The sequence below is a fragment of the Ascaphus truei genome, chromosome 3 (genome assembly GCF_040206685.1).
Source record: "Ascaphus truei isolate aAscTru1 chromosome 3, aAscTru1.hap1, whole genome shotgun sequence".
Taxonomy (NCBI): domain Eukaryota; kingdom Metazoa; phylum Chordata; class Amphibia; order Anura; family Ascaphidae; genus Ascaphus; species Ascaphus truei.
This window is the reverse complement of record NC_134485.1, coordinates 352,726,674-352,743,234: the sequence shown is the minus strand read 5'-3', so window position 1 is coordinate 352,743,234 and position 16,561 is coordinate 352,726,674. Positions and strand designations below refer to the sequence as shown.

Sequence of the window (16,561 nt, the reverse complement as noted above, 5' to 3'; positions counted from 1 at the left end):
AAATTGCTGGGGGGAGGGGCTGCGGAAGCTAAACATTTTGCAACTATATTTTGGATCATTTTTGGAGAATTGCGTGCAACCGATTTGCAGAGTTGAGCGAGCTCTGCTCTAGCCATGGACATTTGAATAAATCCTTGTGTTGAGTGTTTCCACAAATGTATGGCAAACGCTACAGTGCAACTGCACCGCCTCATAAGTTCTATAAAGATTGTCACTCCAAACGAACACGGTTTCTTTTTCCTTTAATATAACAAGGGCTTTTTATAGCGCAGTATAATTATTAATCTCAGAATGGTACAGTAAATATTTGAGTTACACCTTGACCCATAGGTGGGTTAACATGAAAGAGCGATCAGGCTATTCCTATTTTGGCTTTAAAAAACAGCCCTCTAATTCAAGTGTCTATGTACAGTTGCAATGTATTATTTAGTAGTGGTGCAGTTTAGGAGCTGCTTGTTTAGTGCCACACAAGCAGCAGACCATGTATTTGACATGATGTTTAAGGCCAAATCAAGGACCAATGCGGATGCCTGCACCATTAGTAAATATGTTTGCTGGAACTACATTTGCACTGATAGGAAGAGGTGCATTATGATGCAGAATTACTTTGTCATTTCATCCCTGCAAGATAATCACAACACCACATCTGATAATGCAAGTTACTGCATAATCCCAAAGAAGTAATCATAAATTTCAGTTTAAATGGCGAGAACTAGGAGAAATGTTGGAGCTGGGATAGAGGATCTGGATCAAATTATCAATGAATGAGGAAAACGGCTCTTTCATTAGGCAACATGCAATGGCAAAAAGGCGCCCCAAACAGGCACTCGTGCTTCTGGCCGAGTCTGCCTTTTTACCCGGTCTCCATGCGCCACTGGACATGTCTTTGACTTCTACTGCAGCTGTGAGTGTAACCCAATGTGCAGTGGGAACCAAAGCATGATTCTCTCTTTTGTAACCACCGCATTCAGGTCCAAGAAAATACTTTTACAACACTGTTCCAATCAGCTGCTTGTACATTGCAAAAGCTAACCCCACACATTTGACTCTCGTTGACTGACGGAGGTTACCAAAAGTTTTCCCACAGAGACGGATGCTGGTGTAATAATGGCTAAAGTATATAATTTGGCAATATTCTTTCTAAAACTGCTGACTACAAATTAAGTAAGGGCTTAATTAATTAACAGTAGGTCTTGTCAGGCTGTAGTCAGAAGTAAATTGCCGCCCTCTGACAATACAGGTGCATATCGTCTTCTACAGTCTGAAAAATCTAACCTCAATTATTTGTTTCAGGACTTGCTGACGAGACACAAGTTGGTGGTAGCTGAATTTCTAGAACAGAACTATGATACAGTAAGTAGCATACATTATATTAAATGTTATAAAAACTGTAATAAATAGACTGCTGCTGGTTTTATTAGCACTTGTTTCAAAACTTTTGTGGTTGAGTATTATTGTTATTCTAGTAGTTCTTTCAAAGAAGTGTGTGTACTTGTTTGGAATTTGCTAAAGGGATAGAAAACCAAGGAACAGAATCCAGTACTGTACTAACCTTTTCATTTCCCCAGGGATCTCGTGGTGGTGTGTACACACTTTAGTGGGAACAGTTGTTTGCCAAGCTAAATAAAATGCTAAATATAACACAAACACTTTGATGTACAGTAAATAGCAGAGGAAAACAGATGTTTAGTAGATCAGGTAGTGTTAGAACAGAGCGAGAATAGTATAAAGCGTATTTGTGAAAATTATTTATTTTGTGGTTTCAGATTTAAAGGTGAGGGATATATTCTGAATACTGCTTTAGTAAAAGCAAAACATAGTTTGATGGTTTAAAATGCTTTTAAACACCATTAGCTATTATGGGAATTTAATGCTAACTTTGTGTTATGGTACCAGAAACGGCTCTCGTTCTCTCTGTGTAACAGTGTTTGGCTGTAATTAATACTAGCATGCACTGGTCACCTCTAGTCTTATATTAAATTAAGGAGGTAGTAGGTATAGATGAAGCACAGCCGAGGAAATCCTTTATCCAATGTCCACGCAGGAAAAAAGGGTAGGCCACTCCAAACTGCCGAAAAAGTTAATTTATTGCAAGACTAACATACAGTGCAAAAAAAGGGACTGATAGAACGCACCTACGCATTTCGTACAAGAAGTACTTTATCAAACCTTGATAAAGTACTTCTTGTACGAAATGCGTAGGTGCGTTCTATCAGTCCCTTTTTTTGCACTGTATGTTAGTCTTGCAATAAATTAACTTTTTCGGCAGTTTGGAGTGGCCTACCCTTTTTTCCTGTATGGACATTGGATAAAGGATTTCCTCGGCTGTACTTCATCTATACCTACTACCTCCTTGAATCTACCACGGATGGACCGCACGCCCATGATGGTCAGAGTGCCCCTGGAGTAACACAGGTAAAGAGCCGCAGTGCTTCAACATTTCCTGGTTACCACAGACATTGTCCTTCATATTATATAGCTGGTTTGGTTTTTATTATAGTGTACATAGATGTGGATGTCAGGCAGACTCCACTAGTCACTATTCCCTTCCGGTTTTCCTCATAACAAGTGGGGGCACTCCATCGTCACATGGATTCTCAAATATGGCATTATGATGTTTTCATTTGTTTCTTATTGGATTGGTCATAACTCTTGAGCACCACAACTTCTACTTTTCTGTTTATATTAAATTAAGTATGATAGCTTCATGTTTGAGAATACTTGCATAACTGAGCGACTTACCGCAATACCTTTGGGTAAAACGCCTAAGGTCACTGTGTAGATCTGCCCTCTTCAATATCTCTTTTATATCTGCGGGCACAAAGAAGTGCTGAATATTGGTCCCATCTTACAGCTACAGTACTATTTTAGTGACCCACTCTTCATTGTGAGGAAAGACAGGGGCAGATTAAGCATAATTTGCTTTTTTTAATGTATAAGTATAGTGTTTAAGGGGAAAGGAAGACCTGCCTCCATTTGCCCCCCTCCCCCCCCCCTTCCTCACTTCAGGGACATGGCTGGTCTGTGATCCGTATGAAAAGGGGTACATTTATTTTGAGAAGTTCAGTATTTTGAAAACTTTGGACTGGCAAGGTAAATATGGCGACTCTCGCTATAGGATTAATAACAGTGAGGTTATTGACGGGAGCTATAAAAGTCATGGCCTAGTGAATATAAGGTTATGTATATTGTTTGGCAGACAAGGCTTGCCCTCACTCAATGAATAGGAGAGGGATGGGGATCATTCAGTCATGTTCACTGTTACCGCTCCCATCTGGTGAGTCAAGTGTGTTTGACACTAAATATTCCTAGTCAACTGTAAATCGTACAGAATACAGTTTTCTTTCACTGTAATCATCAAAAGATCACCCATTCCAGTTTTCTAGGTCAGAATACATACCGTATGTTGGGATTGTACATTGAAATTACAATATATTCAATTATTGGACTATCTGGCCACTTGCCTTTTTTTCCCCCAATGCTCCGTCTATCCATAGATATCTAGACATCGGTGTTGCCATCATAGCAGCCAAGTTCTGTCAGGACAACAAATAACAAATACTTGGGCAAACCCAGGGGAGTTGTCACTAGAAATAAGTTATCAAATTGTTAGCTGTGTAGAAATTCAGTAAGTGAGTAGTTATAAATGAATGCACAAAAGGTGAAGGCGACTAATTACATACTGTACCTTTGCCATTTCTTTTAGATATTTAATGACTATGAAAAACTTCTACATTCAGAGAACTATGTGACAAAGAGACAGTCATTGAAGGTAATGTGAAACATGGAATGACTTAAATCATACGTTTTTAATTTCTTCTGTGCTACCTTCCCCTCCCCCCCCTCTTTAAAATCTCGTTGTAATACTGAAAGTTACTGTAGTGGTTTAGTTGGTACAAACACTAGATTTATTTTATTATTATAATTTTACATTTATAAAACGGATTGTGATATTAATTTATAAATGAGAAAGCCAGATGAACGATTTCTACTTGCAGTTAATGTTTGAGCCATTTTTGGTCGCATTCTTCAGTGAATGTTTTCATATACTGTGATGCCCCAATATGTATTTTCCCTTTTGAAATGCTTAAGAAGCTTGTAATTAATAACATTTTTGAACAGTTCTAAAAATTCTCTGTCTCAAATACTTTCTCAGCTGCTAGGTGAGTTGATCCTGGATCGACACAACTTTTCCATCATGACCAAATATATCAGCAAACCAGAAAACCTGAAGCTCATGATGAATCTGCTTCGAGATAAGAGTCCAAACATTCAGTTTGAAGCATTCCATGTGTTTAAGGTACAGTATTAAGGCGCTCGCGCACATCACGGTAGTCCTATGTTTCGTCAGGTGACAGAAAGTGGAATAAAGTGCACGTGGAAAACATTTTATCCATTAGCACATACAGCAATGTGCGTCTGGGTTAGAGGCCTCTGGCCAACACCCTTTAATCTGCACACATTATGGGAGCACATGAATTGGATCTGTTCTAGTATTCGTCACTGAGCAAGGAAAGACGGAGCGCACATTCCTACAGTTTTTTCCATCTTCTGATCTAATGCGATGGGCGGAGGCGTCTGCAGTAATTCTTCCCGTCAACCACTTTCATGCAAGAGGCTAAGCACTAAAATCAAACCTCTTTGAGCTGGTTCATTGTTCTGATAAGAGCGTTTCAATATTAATAGGTTGCAGTACATTTCTGCCTTCAAGCAAATTAGGAGCCAATTTTATAGCTGCATTTCTGTGGTACTTCGCTCAATGTAAATGGCAAAGACGATGTTAAAATCCTTTGGGTAAGCTGCAGTACAATTGTGAGAGATGTGATGGTGAAATAGTTTGGTAGAAGCAAACAGGGATATTCAATGGATGTCTCTTTGCCCAACTATGATTAGCTGTCCCAATCAGATTTTATTTGATGTGACTTTCTGCCCTGCTCACCTTCCTGATTTGCATGTAGTTTTCCTCCAGGCAGCATTAAGTGATCTGTGTGATTAAAGAGCCACCAGTTGGCTGCTGTACAAGGAGGTGTGAAAGTCTGGCATTGCTAGCTACTAGCTCAGGAAAAGTGAGAATTCTAATTTGTATACTCTTTAGTGTCAAGATGCAGATCTCTCTAATATTTAACAATTCCCGATTGAATGCAATGCCTTTAACGAATTGTAATTACGCAATTTCTTTCCCCCAGTGTTATAAACAACTAATCATAGTTCTTATTGTTTTTCCCTTTTTGCAGTTTGGTGATTGACCTCAAATCTTTATTAAACTAATTTCCTTTTTGACTCTTGATCCGTGATCTTGAGCTAAACCATGTGTTGTAGTATAATTTTCTGGCATAGTGGTCTAAAGAAAAATTTATTTATTTAGCTCCCAAGTGTGGGAAAATGTTTGGACAAGGAGAGGATTTTGACAGGTTGTATATCATCCCATTATTTACAGGATTAATTACTGAGGTTCAGATGCTAATTGCTTACTTGACCATTTTTAAAGAGAGGCCAAATAGATGGTTAGAATATCCAAAGAGGTTTTTATTTGCATGTGTGGTTACAAATATATATTTTTTCACATTGGAATATTAGAGCTATATCTTTCCTTTATAATTGATGATGTAATAAAGTAAAAACTCTGCAATCACTCAGGAAAACAGTGTGTTTTGTTGAGTCACATTTCACATGGCTAGCTCCTCTGTGCAAACTATTACATTCTAGCATCTTTGCACAGATTGTCAAAGAGAAAAATGAAGGTGGCTTCATTAGGGCAGTGTTAAATATTACAATCTATTGACAATTAAGTGAAAAAAGAACAACACATAATTACCAGTTGGGAACAGTTATTTGTACCATATTTATGTTTGTGAATGTGTTTGTAGGAGTACATAATTTTTGTGGTTTCCTATACAAACACTTAACGAACGCTCCCTCTCTGCAAAAAAACAATTGTAATTTCCATTAAAAAAAAGAAGGTACACTAATGCGACAAATGAGTAATGTATTTTCTCTTACATCCTAGGTATTTGTGGCAAATCCAAACAAAACACAGCCGATTGTGGACATCCTGCTAAAAAACCAAACCAAGTTAATCGATTTTCTGAGCAGCTTCCAAAAGGAGAGAACAGACGATGAACAATTCTCTGATGAGAAGAACTACTTGATCAAACAGATACGAGACTTGAAAAAGCCCACACCATGAAAACATCATTGATTTCCGCCACTGGCATCTACCGAAGATCATCTAAATAAGTGTTTTAAAGAATTGTCATGGCATTGTCAGTGCCTATGTTTTTGTTTCAATTTAGTTTATTAGCTGCCAAGAGTATAAAGGTTTTATATTAAAACTAAAAAAAAAAATGACCAGGTCAATACATTCTTTTTAATCAGGTCTGTGGGGATGTACATTTTGAAGTTGGATGTATAAGAAACAGGCAAATATATTTAGTTGTCCTGGAGATTGACTGAAAGTACGGGCCGCCAGAGGACTTTTGCCAGCTTATAAATAGAAACAGTACTGCTGCGGATGTTGATTTGACTACATTTTGTCAATAATTCAGGACTTTTCACTTTAGCTTTCCACACTTGCAATTATAGTACAGGGAACGAGTGATTTAGTACAGTAAATGAATGTGAAGAGAAGTACTAACCAGCCCAGTTTTTGATCTTATGAGAATGTCATCTAGAATGGGTTCTGCAACAATACCCAATTTTGGTGCAACAAAACCATGTAGCAGAGGGGCTTGCAGTACATTTTAGATCCCGCCCTCCCCTGATACTTAGAGGATTAAGGATTCTGCACTCCACCAGTTAGGTTTTACCTATGTATACCTTTGAAAAGAAACCCTTCTTAGCTATGGCTGTTTGATGGTACTTGTGGTAGAGCCTCACTACTTTTTACATAGACCTACCTTTCCATTTCTTTTCTCTTTTTTTTATTTTTTTTTAAAGTGCGGGAGATCTAAATAAGATTTCTTCTTGAGTATAAATAAACAATAGACTTCATGGGCCAATGAGCTTTGTCCCATTGTTTAAAAGTTGCACAGACTTTCCATTATAGCAGAGTACCAGTACTTTAAGATGTCTCTTTGATCACTGCTGATATGTTGTAGCTCTGGCTGTCCCACAACTTTATACGTCCCTTTTCACATCGAACCTGGACTGTCTGGCCTTTACTGAGGAGTAACAGAAGCTGGACTCCCCAAAAGGGTTTTGCTGACTGCCCCCACTTTGAATTAAATTGTAAATATTCTTATGATCTTTACCTTGGAAGGAGCCATTTCTTAAGAGTTATGCTGTTGTTTTTGAACACACCAACTTTGTGTTTGATTTCCACGTTGGCCTCTCACTCGTCTGTAATTTTTTTTGTGCCTTTGCACCACATACTGAGTAATATAATTGTTCCCGATTTCTTATCTCATTTGATGGCTGCCATGGAGACTACAGCATACCCAAGATGTGTTGCACAAATGCCTCTAAAATGTCATTATGAAGTGCTTTGTAATCAAAAAGCACTCTAGAAGTAAAATATGTTAATATTAGAAGTACACGCATAAGGCGAGATGGGCACTTTCTAAATTGGCATGGTTTGCTTGCAGTATCCTTTTAAAGCACTGACACCTTTTTAATAAATGACTGAGTTGATAACATAACTGGACACCCCAAAAAGGAGCACTCCCCCTCAGTATTGGAAGACACTCGCATTTGATACTGTTGGGCACAATAGTGTGGACATTCTGTTTTACTCCCCAAAAACAAGCATACTAATGGTAGATGGCAGAATGAAGGTCACAATACTAGTAGTTTGCGTTATGCGTCCCAACATTATCCAGGTCATTATCTTTGATACTCTCTCAGAACAAAGGTATCATTGGGGGTTATTCGTTAAAGTGACCTCAATGGGAGTTTCTGTGCGGTAGTACCTCCAACACTATTGCATGTTAATGAATAACAACCACTTTACCCCAGTTGCTATTTCTTTCTAAAGTTCTTCCTTTTCTGCCATTTGTGAAAAAGTGACCAAGCCAATAGTGGTGCTGCTCTAAGCTAGCAAAGCATGAAGCCTCGTGCCTCTATTCTGTCCCGCTGTGACTGGGCAGAATTCATTTGTCTGTTTTCACGTTGAGATTTTCTGCAGTCTGCAAAGCATTCGCCCTGGAGGTGGCTGCATGTAAATTATTATAATAAGTTCTATAATTGTACGAGTCATTGTGGAGTAGAGGGTTTATGCAAAACAAAGTTGTTTATTTTCTATTTTTATACCTAGGTGTAAGGTGGCTTTGTAAAGAACCCATTCTATCTGAATATTATTTTAATATATTATTTGTCTCTCCTAATCCTGTTATGAAGCTCTCCGTGACTCTTTCACTGCTGGAATAGCATTGCAGTGAGTTTCTGGCCTTTCCAGTACTAATGGATACCAGCAAGTAGACAGGGTTTTTTGTTTGTTTTTTTAATGGATTATTGGTGACAAAATTGGATTACTCTTTCATGTCTAGATCACAACACTTTTCATTGAGACCGTTGTTATGTGTCCAGGCTGTAGCACTCCATGATAACACATTGGGGAAGAGGTGACTTTAAGCAGTCGTACAGTTGTTTTGGGATCAAATATATTACATTGGCTCTATTTACATTGTAAATTCGATTTATTTTTTTCCAAAAGTAAACCGGTTGAACCCTAAAAGCAGGTGCCTTATGTCTTTTTCAAAAGGAAGTTTTGTTCCAAAAGAGGGATTATGTATGTATGCAATTCTAGGGTGCAAAGAAATACACCACATGCAGATACATCTCCGGTGCAGTCTTTTGCCCTATAATTTCACCAATTTTGCACTTTACGGACCCCTTGAGATCTTTAATGCACCTAGAACCCTTTGATTGCCTATCCTGCAGCCATTAAAAGAATATGAACGCTGCAAAACTCACAATAACTTAACCACCTGCACATAATAAAACTATTTTCCTAAACTGACTTCTCCTGTGTATCTAGCTCCTTGATGACATTGACAGTTATCAGTTTCCTAGTCAGTTTGTTAGCACTGTTGTATGGGGCATAAATCATGCACCTTCCATCCAATGTATTCTTTGTTAAGTCATCAGTGCTTCAAGTGCTGGAGCAACATGCAACGTTATAAGGGTACCTAGTGCAATAGTCTGGTTACCTTCCTATCTTCCTCCTTCTGCACATTCATTCTGCCACCAGGAATTGCTTCTATACAGTTTGCACACAAAGACATTTTGACTTGGTCCTTAACATAAAGCAACAATACTACATTACAAACCATCATTACCATAATATTCCTGTTAATTTTCTGCCATTCCACTACAGAAGGGGAAGCGAACGAAACAGGAGCCTTTTATTACTGCTTAGTCTGATGGTTCTGCATTATTATTTTTTTTAATTCTATATATTTTTTTCCCCCTGCTGGTTTGATCTGACCTTTTTTAAAATGAGTTGCGAAACAAACACTTAGTACAGCATAACAATTGAAAGCAAATGTGAGATTGTCCATACAGTTACTGCATTGGAATTTACCTTCTGCGCCTTAGAAAAGGGATAAAACCTAAGAATTAATTGCTTATTTAAACTATTGTGTGTGTGTGTATAAAATAAATATATATATCAGCAGTTTGTACTTATGAAAATTATATTTACAAAGCATTAAAAGCACGGTTACTGATCAGTGGTATGCTTCTTAACGTTGTGTTTTTTATTTATTTATTTTTATTTTTTTTGCAAATTATTTGTTTTTACACCCATATCATGTTAGATGTACCTTAAAAATCTACTAATGGGACCTTTCCTAATGATGTAGTTGTTGTGGACATTCTCTAATTAGTATCAGAATATCCTGCAGTACAATACATTACAGGAAGTGCATCAAGCCTCTTTTGCACATATTTAGTTCATTTATTCTCTGTAAGTCTAAGGGCCTGCATTCCATAGCAGTAGCTGTAGTCTGCATCATATATGCCCCATCAAAATGAATGGGTTTAGCACATTCATTTCTGCAGCATACTGAATGAGCCCCCCCCCCCCCCCCCCCCCACCTTCACAGCAATAAAATCCCAACAGGTGTTTATGCACACAAGATGATTAGTAACTGATTTCATTAATCCTTTCAAAGCGGATGTGCTGCATCGGCCGTTCCATTGCTACAATTCTCCAGCAATAAGTTAACCCATTTATAGAATCTTCTTGCAGCTGAAAGATAACATTAGAGTTCTGTGTAAATATTGAAGGGGGCTGGAGGCAATTTCCAATCAATCATTTTTTTTTTTTTTTTTTAATTAATGTGCTGGCATTGAATCAACAATAGAGGGTCTCCATATCCGGCATCACAAATTGCTATTTTGCTATTTAATTGATGCTTGGAAAAGCAATGGTATAATTGCCTAGTAAATTGGATGTATGAAGTCTGCCAGCTCTGTGGAGACATTAACACATCATGTAATACAACGTCCGGTGTGGTAACAAAAGTGCTAAGAGTGCTGGAGAAAATTCATGCAATCGCTTCATAATCAAATATTGCTTGATGTACGTCCCTTATAACTGTAAACCAGACATGTTTCCAGAATATAAAGTATCAGGGACATTGGTGTTCTAGTGTTAGGTCTGTATTGTGTGTCTGTCTGTCTGTCTGATTTTACCTTTAAAGACACTTACATGTTCTTGTAATCTTGGCATTAGTTGCTTAAAGCTGCAGTTCAGTCAATATCCTGCATGTTTGTTTGTTTTAATAAATCAGTTCAGTAGTAAGAAAAAATACTTTTAGCATTTTCTGTTTTTAAAAAAACAACTTTGAAAGACCAATTTTCTTGTATTCTATTTTAACAGCAATTTGCTAAGGCACTGCCCCTTCATGTCCTGTCATAAGCCCTGGCACACCCCTTTGTCAGCCCTGCCCTCCCTCTAGCACTTGTCAATGCAGCAGTGCTCATGAATATTCATGAGCTTCCACTGCCAGTCAAGCAAATTATAAACAAATGCCAGCTTTTAATATGTCACCAAATTTCGACCTATCTATACATGGAAAACGAATTGAGCTGCAGCTATACTGTTCTTTAGGTAATTAGAGATTGCACACATAAAACTATTGAAGTAAAAAAAAAAATGTAAAAAAAAAAAAAAAAAAAAAAAGACTGAACTGCAGCTTTAAGTGTAAGTTATAATGAAATGGTAGCAATAATACCCCAATGTAAACACCCTCCCCCTCTCGGCGTGATCAAATGCGGTTCCTTATTGATGACAAATAATTCAGTTTGGGAATTGTAAGATTGCTGTGTGTAAGCAGCACGCTGCATCAATAAGACGAAACACCATTTTCTGAAAACAACGTCAAAGTTACAAGCCTACACAAATGAGATCTAATTGAAAGTAAAATATGTATCTTGGCATAAGTAAAATGTCACATTTTAAACCAGTTCACCATAAGCAGATATACCAGGTGAGGACCAAGTTTCTTGGCACTGTAACCTAAATATCATTGATGTGCATCCACTCAAAATGAGGCCCTTTTAGCATTGAATGATGTTAAAAGTGATCAAACAGGTAATAGAATGGGCGGCGGTGGGGTTGTTGTGGGGCAAAAAATAAATAAATAACACTAAGCAGATAGTGAAGCAAATTACATCAAACATGGCTAATTAAGCAAATAGTAAAAATCGTGCAAGAATTCAAAGTTGCTGTGACCCCCAAATTATTTTCTTGATGTCTTAGAACTTGAAATCTGCTGAATGGTTAAAGAGTATTGTATGAGACATGGATGAAGAAAGAAAAATACAATTAAAAAAAATATTTTAACTATATAGGTATGATTGTTGTTTTTTTTTTTGTTTTTTTAAGCAATACTTTTGCTCCCTGACAGTGTAAAATGTATCCTCAAAAGTATGTGCATTATGTATGTATGCATGCATACATACAGTAAATAGGGTGGCCCATACCACTACTATTCTTGCCTTTCCACATAGATTTTACCTGTAGTCTCTCCAGAAACACTTATTTTGCTGCAGCTCTTATTTGCGGTAAGATGTCCCTCTACTGGGCACAAATACAACAAGCAAGAAACACTGATGCACAGTCATTAGGCCACAATATAAGACTGTTAGTAGATGTAACAGCGATTACCATACTACCATTTGGACAACATTCCAAGGGAAGAAACTTCCCTAACAAATAAAACACAGTGGTGTGGGTCTGGAGGAGGTGTGTGTTTTTATTTTTAATTATATACTCGTGAAGGAACATATTAACCAGCAATAAAATTACCAGGGCAAATAAAATTATAATTTCAGGTGATATTAATAGTTTGGTTGTGTAATGACTTCTCTTTTAGATGTTCATTTTAAAAAAAAAAGGATGTTGCTTACACGGTGCTAATGTTTTTGGCACTTAATGGTATGAAAGTTGTAATTCTGTACCTTTTTACAGTAGCTTTCTTTTTGGTGAGAAGGTACAGCTTTCAAATAATAACAATGAGAGGTTCCTCCAGATACATAGGAGGTGCTGGCCATTATGAGGCCACACATGCTTTGGTATATTTTTCTAGTCATAATTTAATCAATTTCCTGTTGGTAACCAAACTATTTTCTTGAAAACCATTTATAAATTTGGTAATTGACAGCTGTACTATACTAAAGATGCGTGGGGCAGAGAGAAGACAACCTTGAGAATAGCAGAGGCATGCAGGTATATAATGAGATAGGAGAGCAGAAATGTAAGGAGTGGCAAAAAAGTGAAGAGCCTTAACGGAGAGAATAATTTTGGAAGTGATGAGGTATTTAATGGGAAGCCAGCCAAGGGATCTAAGGAAGAGAGCAAGAGAGATCTCAGGGAGTGTTGTAGTTGCAGAGTTTTGTATGGATAGCTGTGTGGCAGGAAGTCCAGATAGCAGAAGGTTGCAGTATTTAAGACAGGTGTGAAAGAGAGCCTTAATTAGTTTGTTCCTTGTAGAGTGACAGGAGAGGGTGGATAGTCCAGAATTGGCAACAGTGTGAATGTGAGGAAAACAGGAAGGAGTAAAAAAATGACACCCAAGAAACTTGCTTCTGAGACAGGATGATCTTTTAGGCAATTAGCAGCCACCCAGGACTACAGTTGCCACATGTACGTTTTATAAAATGGGATGCCGAAATCCAGTATGAAAGTGTGACGTCATGTTAAACGTGTGTGTGTGTGTGTGTGTGTGTGTGTGTGTGTGTCACATGATGGCAGAGGATGCGACATTAAAATAAATCTTCCCCAAACCTCCCATTCCGGCAACCACCAAACCTCAAACAGAAATTAGTCAACAGAAAACTGCATAACGAGCTTAAAGATACTGACAATGGTACAAACCCGTGCAACAACACTGGTTGCAAACTCTGCAAAGATATATGCCAAGATCCCACAGCCAGTCACAACCAGGGAACACTCAATGTTAAAGGATCATACAGCTACACATCCAGGAATGTAGTGTATATGATTCAATGAAGAGAAAAGAAAAAAACGTGTAGCGCTAATCTAGTAGAAATTGTGAACACAATTAATTCCCACTTAAATAAAATATTACAGTGTTAATAATGTGGCTGCCTAACCAGTAATTTCTGACCACCCAGGACAGAAAAAGCACAACATTGAAAAAACAGTACTAGGCGGTGCCAAAAATATACAATAAGAACAATTGTAAATGCAATTGTATATAATACTAATGTGATCCAAAAGGAAAATGTCACCGTGAATGTGATAACCGAACAATTGTCCGAATTAATCCACACGTGCTTGTGATGATGGTGTTCAGCATATGCAAGAAAAGAGAAAAAACAACATAGTGTAATACTGTTAAATTATTAGATGATAGCAGGCTTGAACGTAATAAAAAGGAAACATGAATTCCCTCAGAGGTAGGAATGAAGATTCAGAAAGGAAGGTAAAAAAAAGAACATTGAATGTATAAAAACATGTGCAAATAACAAAATGATCCACTCCTCTTGTCCGCGAACATTGGAACCCTACTTACAGGAGTGCAGTAGGAAATGCGCCTTCAATAATTTCTATCAGGGTTGCCGTTCGTCCTCCACAGGCCGGGACGTTCCGTCGGCACTTACTCCAGACCAGCAGGTAGCCGTATGGCTCCTCGGACACCGCAAGACTTTCTTGGCTGATTCCCTTCCTACTGACATCCGACTTGCTATCTGGTATGGGTCCGGAAATGGCTACGCCCGCTCGTGCTCGTAGTATAATGGGCTACAGGCAACAAATTCCAGAGGCGATTATTGGTGGTTGAAATCTCTGGATCTGCCCCTGCCCAACACAGCACTGTCATCTCTAACTGTTAACATACATCCCATGACATTCTTTGATACCTGTGTAATGGATTTTCTGGCCTAGCCTGACCCACCCAATCTCACATTGGCCCCTGTGGTCTAACCAGTCCCCATTACATGGTTGTGTCTGGTGGTGCACCTGTTGGCAACAGGACTCCTGAGTCTCCCGCATGATGTTGTGTGGGGATTGCCAACCCAGACAGGCAGCTGAGGTAGTGTGCATGAGTCCTACCTATATCCAGTGTAGCGCCTCCACCTCATCAGGATCTCTGCGTCCGCAGGAAGATGTGACTGACGAGGAACTCCTCTGTGGTGCCTCCTCCTGTGCAAGAACTTCACACCCACACAGCAAGGATTTGTTGAACTTGAGCATCTTTATTGTAGTTGCGGTATGGGCTAGCTGCCCCTCGCAGTGATGGACTCAGCCGCACATCTTGGCGTGTGATCCCTTCAAAGGTACACCCTCCCAATGGAGTGGGATCCCCTCTCCCCTCAGGGAGATCACCCCTGTGTCAGGTCCCTGGACACAGTATGGCGTTAACAACTTGATGCTGATTTATCAGTATAGGGCCACTAGTTACTGCACTAGCGCCCTCTTTTCCCAGGTCTCAACGCAGACCTGCTCCTTACTCCAACACACTAACTTTGAGCAGTGCTGTGCCTTATATCTCTCAGGAGGCAGGCACATCTCTGATGTCACTAATGGTGGACTCAGAGCATGTAGCCACTCTCATCCACACATAGGGCACCTCACCAGGGTGTGAGGGCAAACCTCCATGATTACTGCTGGCATCCCTGTAACTTACCAGGCTTACTGCCAACAGGAGAGGAAACTGCAGTCCATTTTACATGCATGGTTACACCTGTATCAGTGGTAATTAACTTCTGGGTCTGAAAATATCGGACATTTCAGTGTCCCAAAATCAGTTTCTGGGACAACGGGGGGGAGCTGGAAAAAAGGGGAGGGGGGCACAATCCCGTATATATGGGATGCCTGGCAACCTTAACCAGGACAATCTTACAGAAAGGAATTCTAAAACTGTAAGTGCAAGGGTAGAATTTCACCTTTGGATCTTGGAGTGCCTGTCCTGTTTATATAGATATCTATATATAGAAGAAAAATGAGCACAACCCTAGTGCATTACCAAAAAAATAATTTAATGGGGAAAAAGGGGAAGACAAATGCTCACTTACTTAGAGCATTTGTCTTCCCCTTTTTCCCCATTAAATTGTTATTTTTTTGGTAATGCACTAGGGTTGTGCGCTGTTTTCTTCTTCTTAGGTTGCAGCCACGCTGCCGCTGAGCGCGCTCATGTTTGAGAGCGGTGACATCACCAACTGTCCAAGCATGAGCGCTCAGCTGTCCTGCTGAATTTTGCTGGGGGGCGTGGCCGGGGGCGTGTCATTGGCTGCTGCTGATCGCGCTTGAAAATCAATTTTCCCTGTCTCCCCATTTGCCTAGCTTTGCAAAGTGTACAGATGCAGCGGCCTCTTTTCGAACATATCACAGAGCTGTTTTCGTGTGCGCTGCTGTTCTCCACGCGGCCAATCACGCGGTTGAATTTCATGGATCCAGATTTCTTCGGGTGCAATTCTTCGCGTTTCCATGGCAGAAATGAATGAATTGTAATGTGTACAGTACTGTGTCAATTTGCAGGTGTTTAGAAACCAGAACACTAAAATGCCATTTTCTGCACTCGATAAAACAAGTCAACTCGCGGTAATGACGCGTCGTGGCATGGGCATTCCGATGTATACAACGCGTGACATGTTCGAATAACGGCCGCTGCATCTGTACGTGCGCGCTGTGTCAGCGTGGCCATGCTGATTTGCTATCATTAAGGTGAGCGCTCCAAGCGCCAAGTGCGCGTAGCGGCACCCTTACACAGATTCATTTTTGGAAGTGATTCTTCCGTTTTACAGCAGACCCCATTCCTGCATTTGGGCTTACCTTACATATACAGAATCTTGGATTGCCAACACGCCTCCAATATTATCCTGGATTAGACACGTGATTATTATTTAAGATTATTTTATTTATTTTGAGTCTTCTTGTACTGTAGCTATATGATATTGCATTTGTATCAGTGACAGCACATATTTCAACTGATTTTGGCGAGAGATGCGAAGAGAGAGAGGGGAGAGAAGAGAGAGAGGGGAGAGAAGAGAGAGAGGGGAGAGAAGAGAGAGAGGGGAGAGAGAGGAGAGAAACTTCTTTACCGGCACCTACCACATGAAAATTTCCCTGGCAGAAAATTGCCTTGAAGGTGAC

At 39.3% G+C, this 16,561-nt stretch overlaps 1 protein-coding gene across 3 annotated transcripts in view; it reads left to right on the top strand.

The window, feature by feature from the left end:
• The window catches only part of CAB39L (calcium binding protein 39 like), an 85,930-nt gene extending 76,246 nt beyond the window's left edge, over positions 1-9,684 (top strand). For all 3 annotated transcript variants that reach the window (XM_075591940.1, XM_075591942.1, XM_075591941.1), the window contains 4 exons: positions 1,294-1,353; positions 3,707-3,772; positions 4,157-4,300; positions 6,008-9,684. In XM_075591940.1, the coding sequence (XP_075448055.1) occupies positions 1,294-1,353; positions 3,707-3,772; positions 4,157-4,300; positions 6,008-6,187 (450 nt within the window). In that variant the 3' untranslated portion in view covers positions 6,188-9,684. The remainder of the gene's footprint in view (positions 1-1,293; positions 1,354-3,706; positions 3,773-4,156; positions 4,301-6,007) is intronic.
• The last annotated feature ends 6,877 nt before the right edge of the window (positions 9,685-16,561 follow it).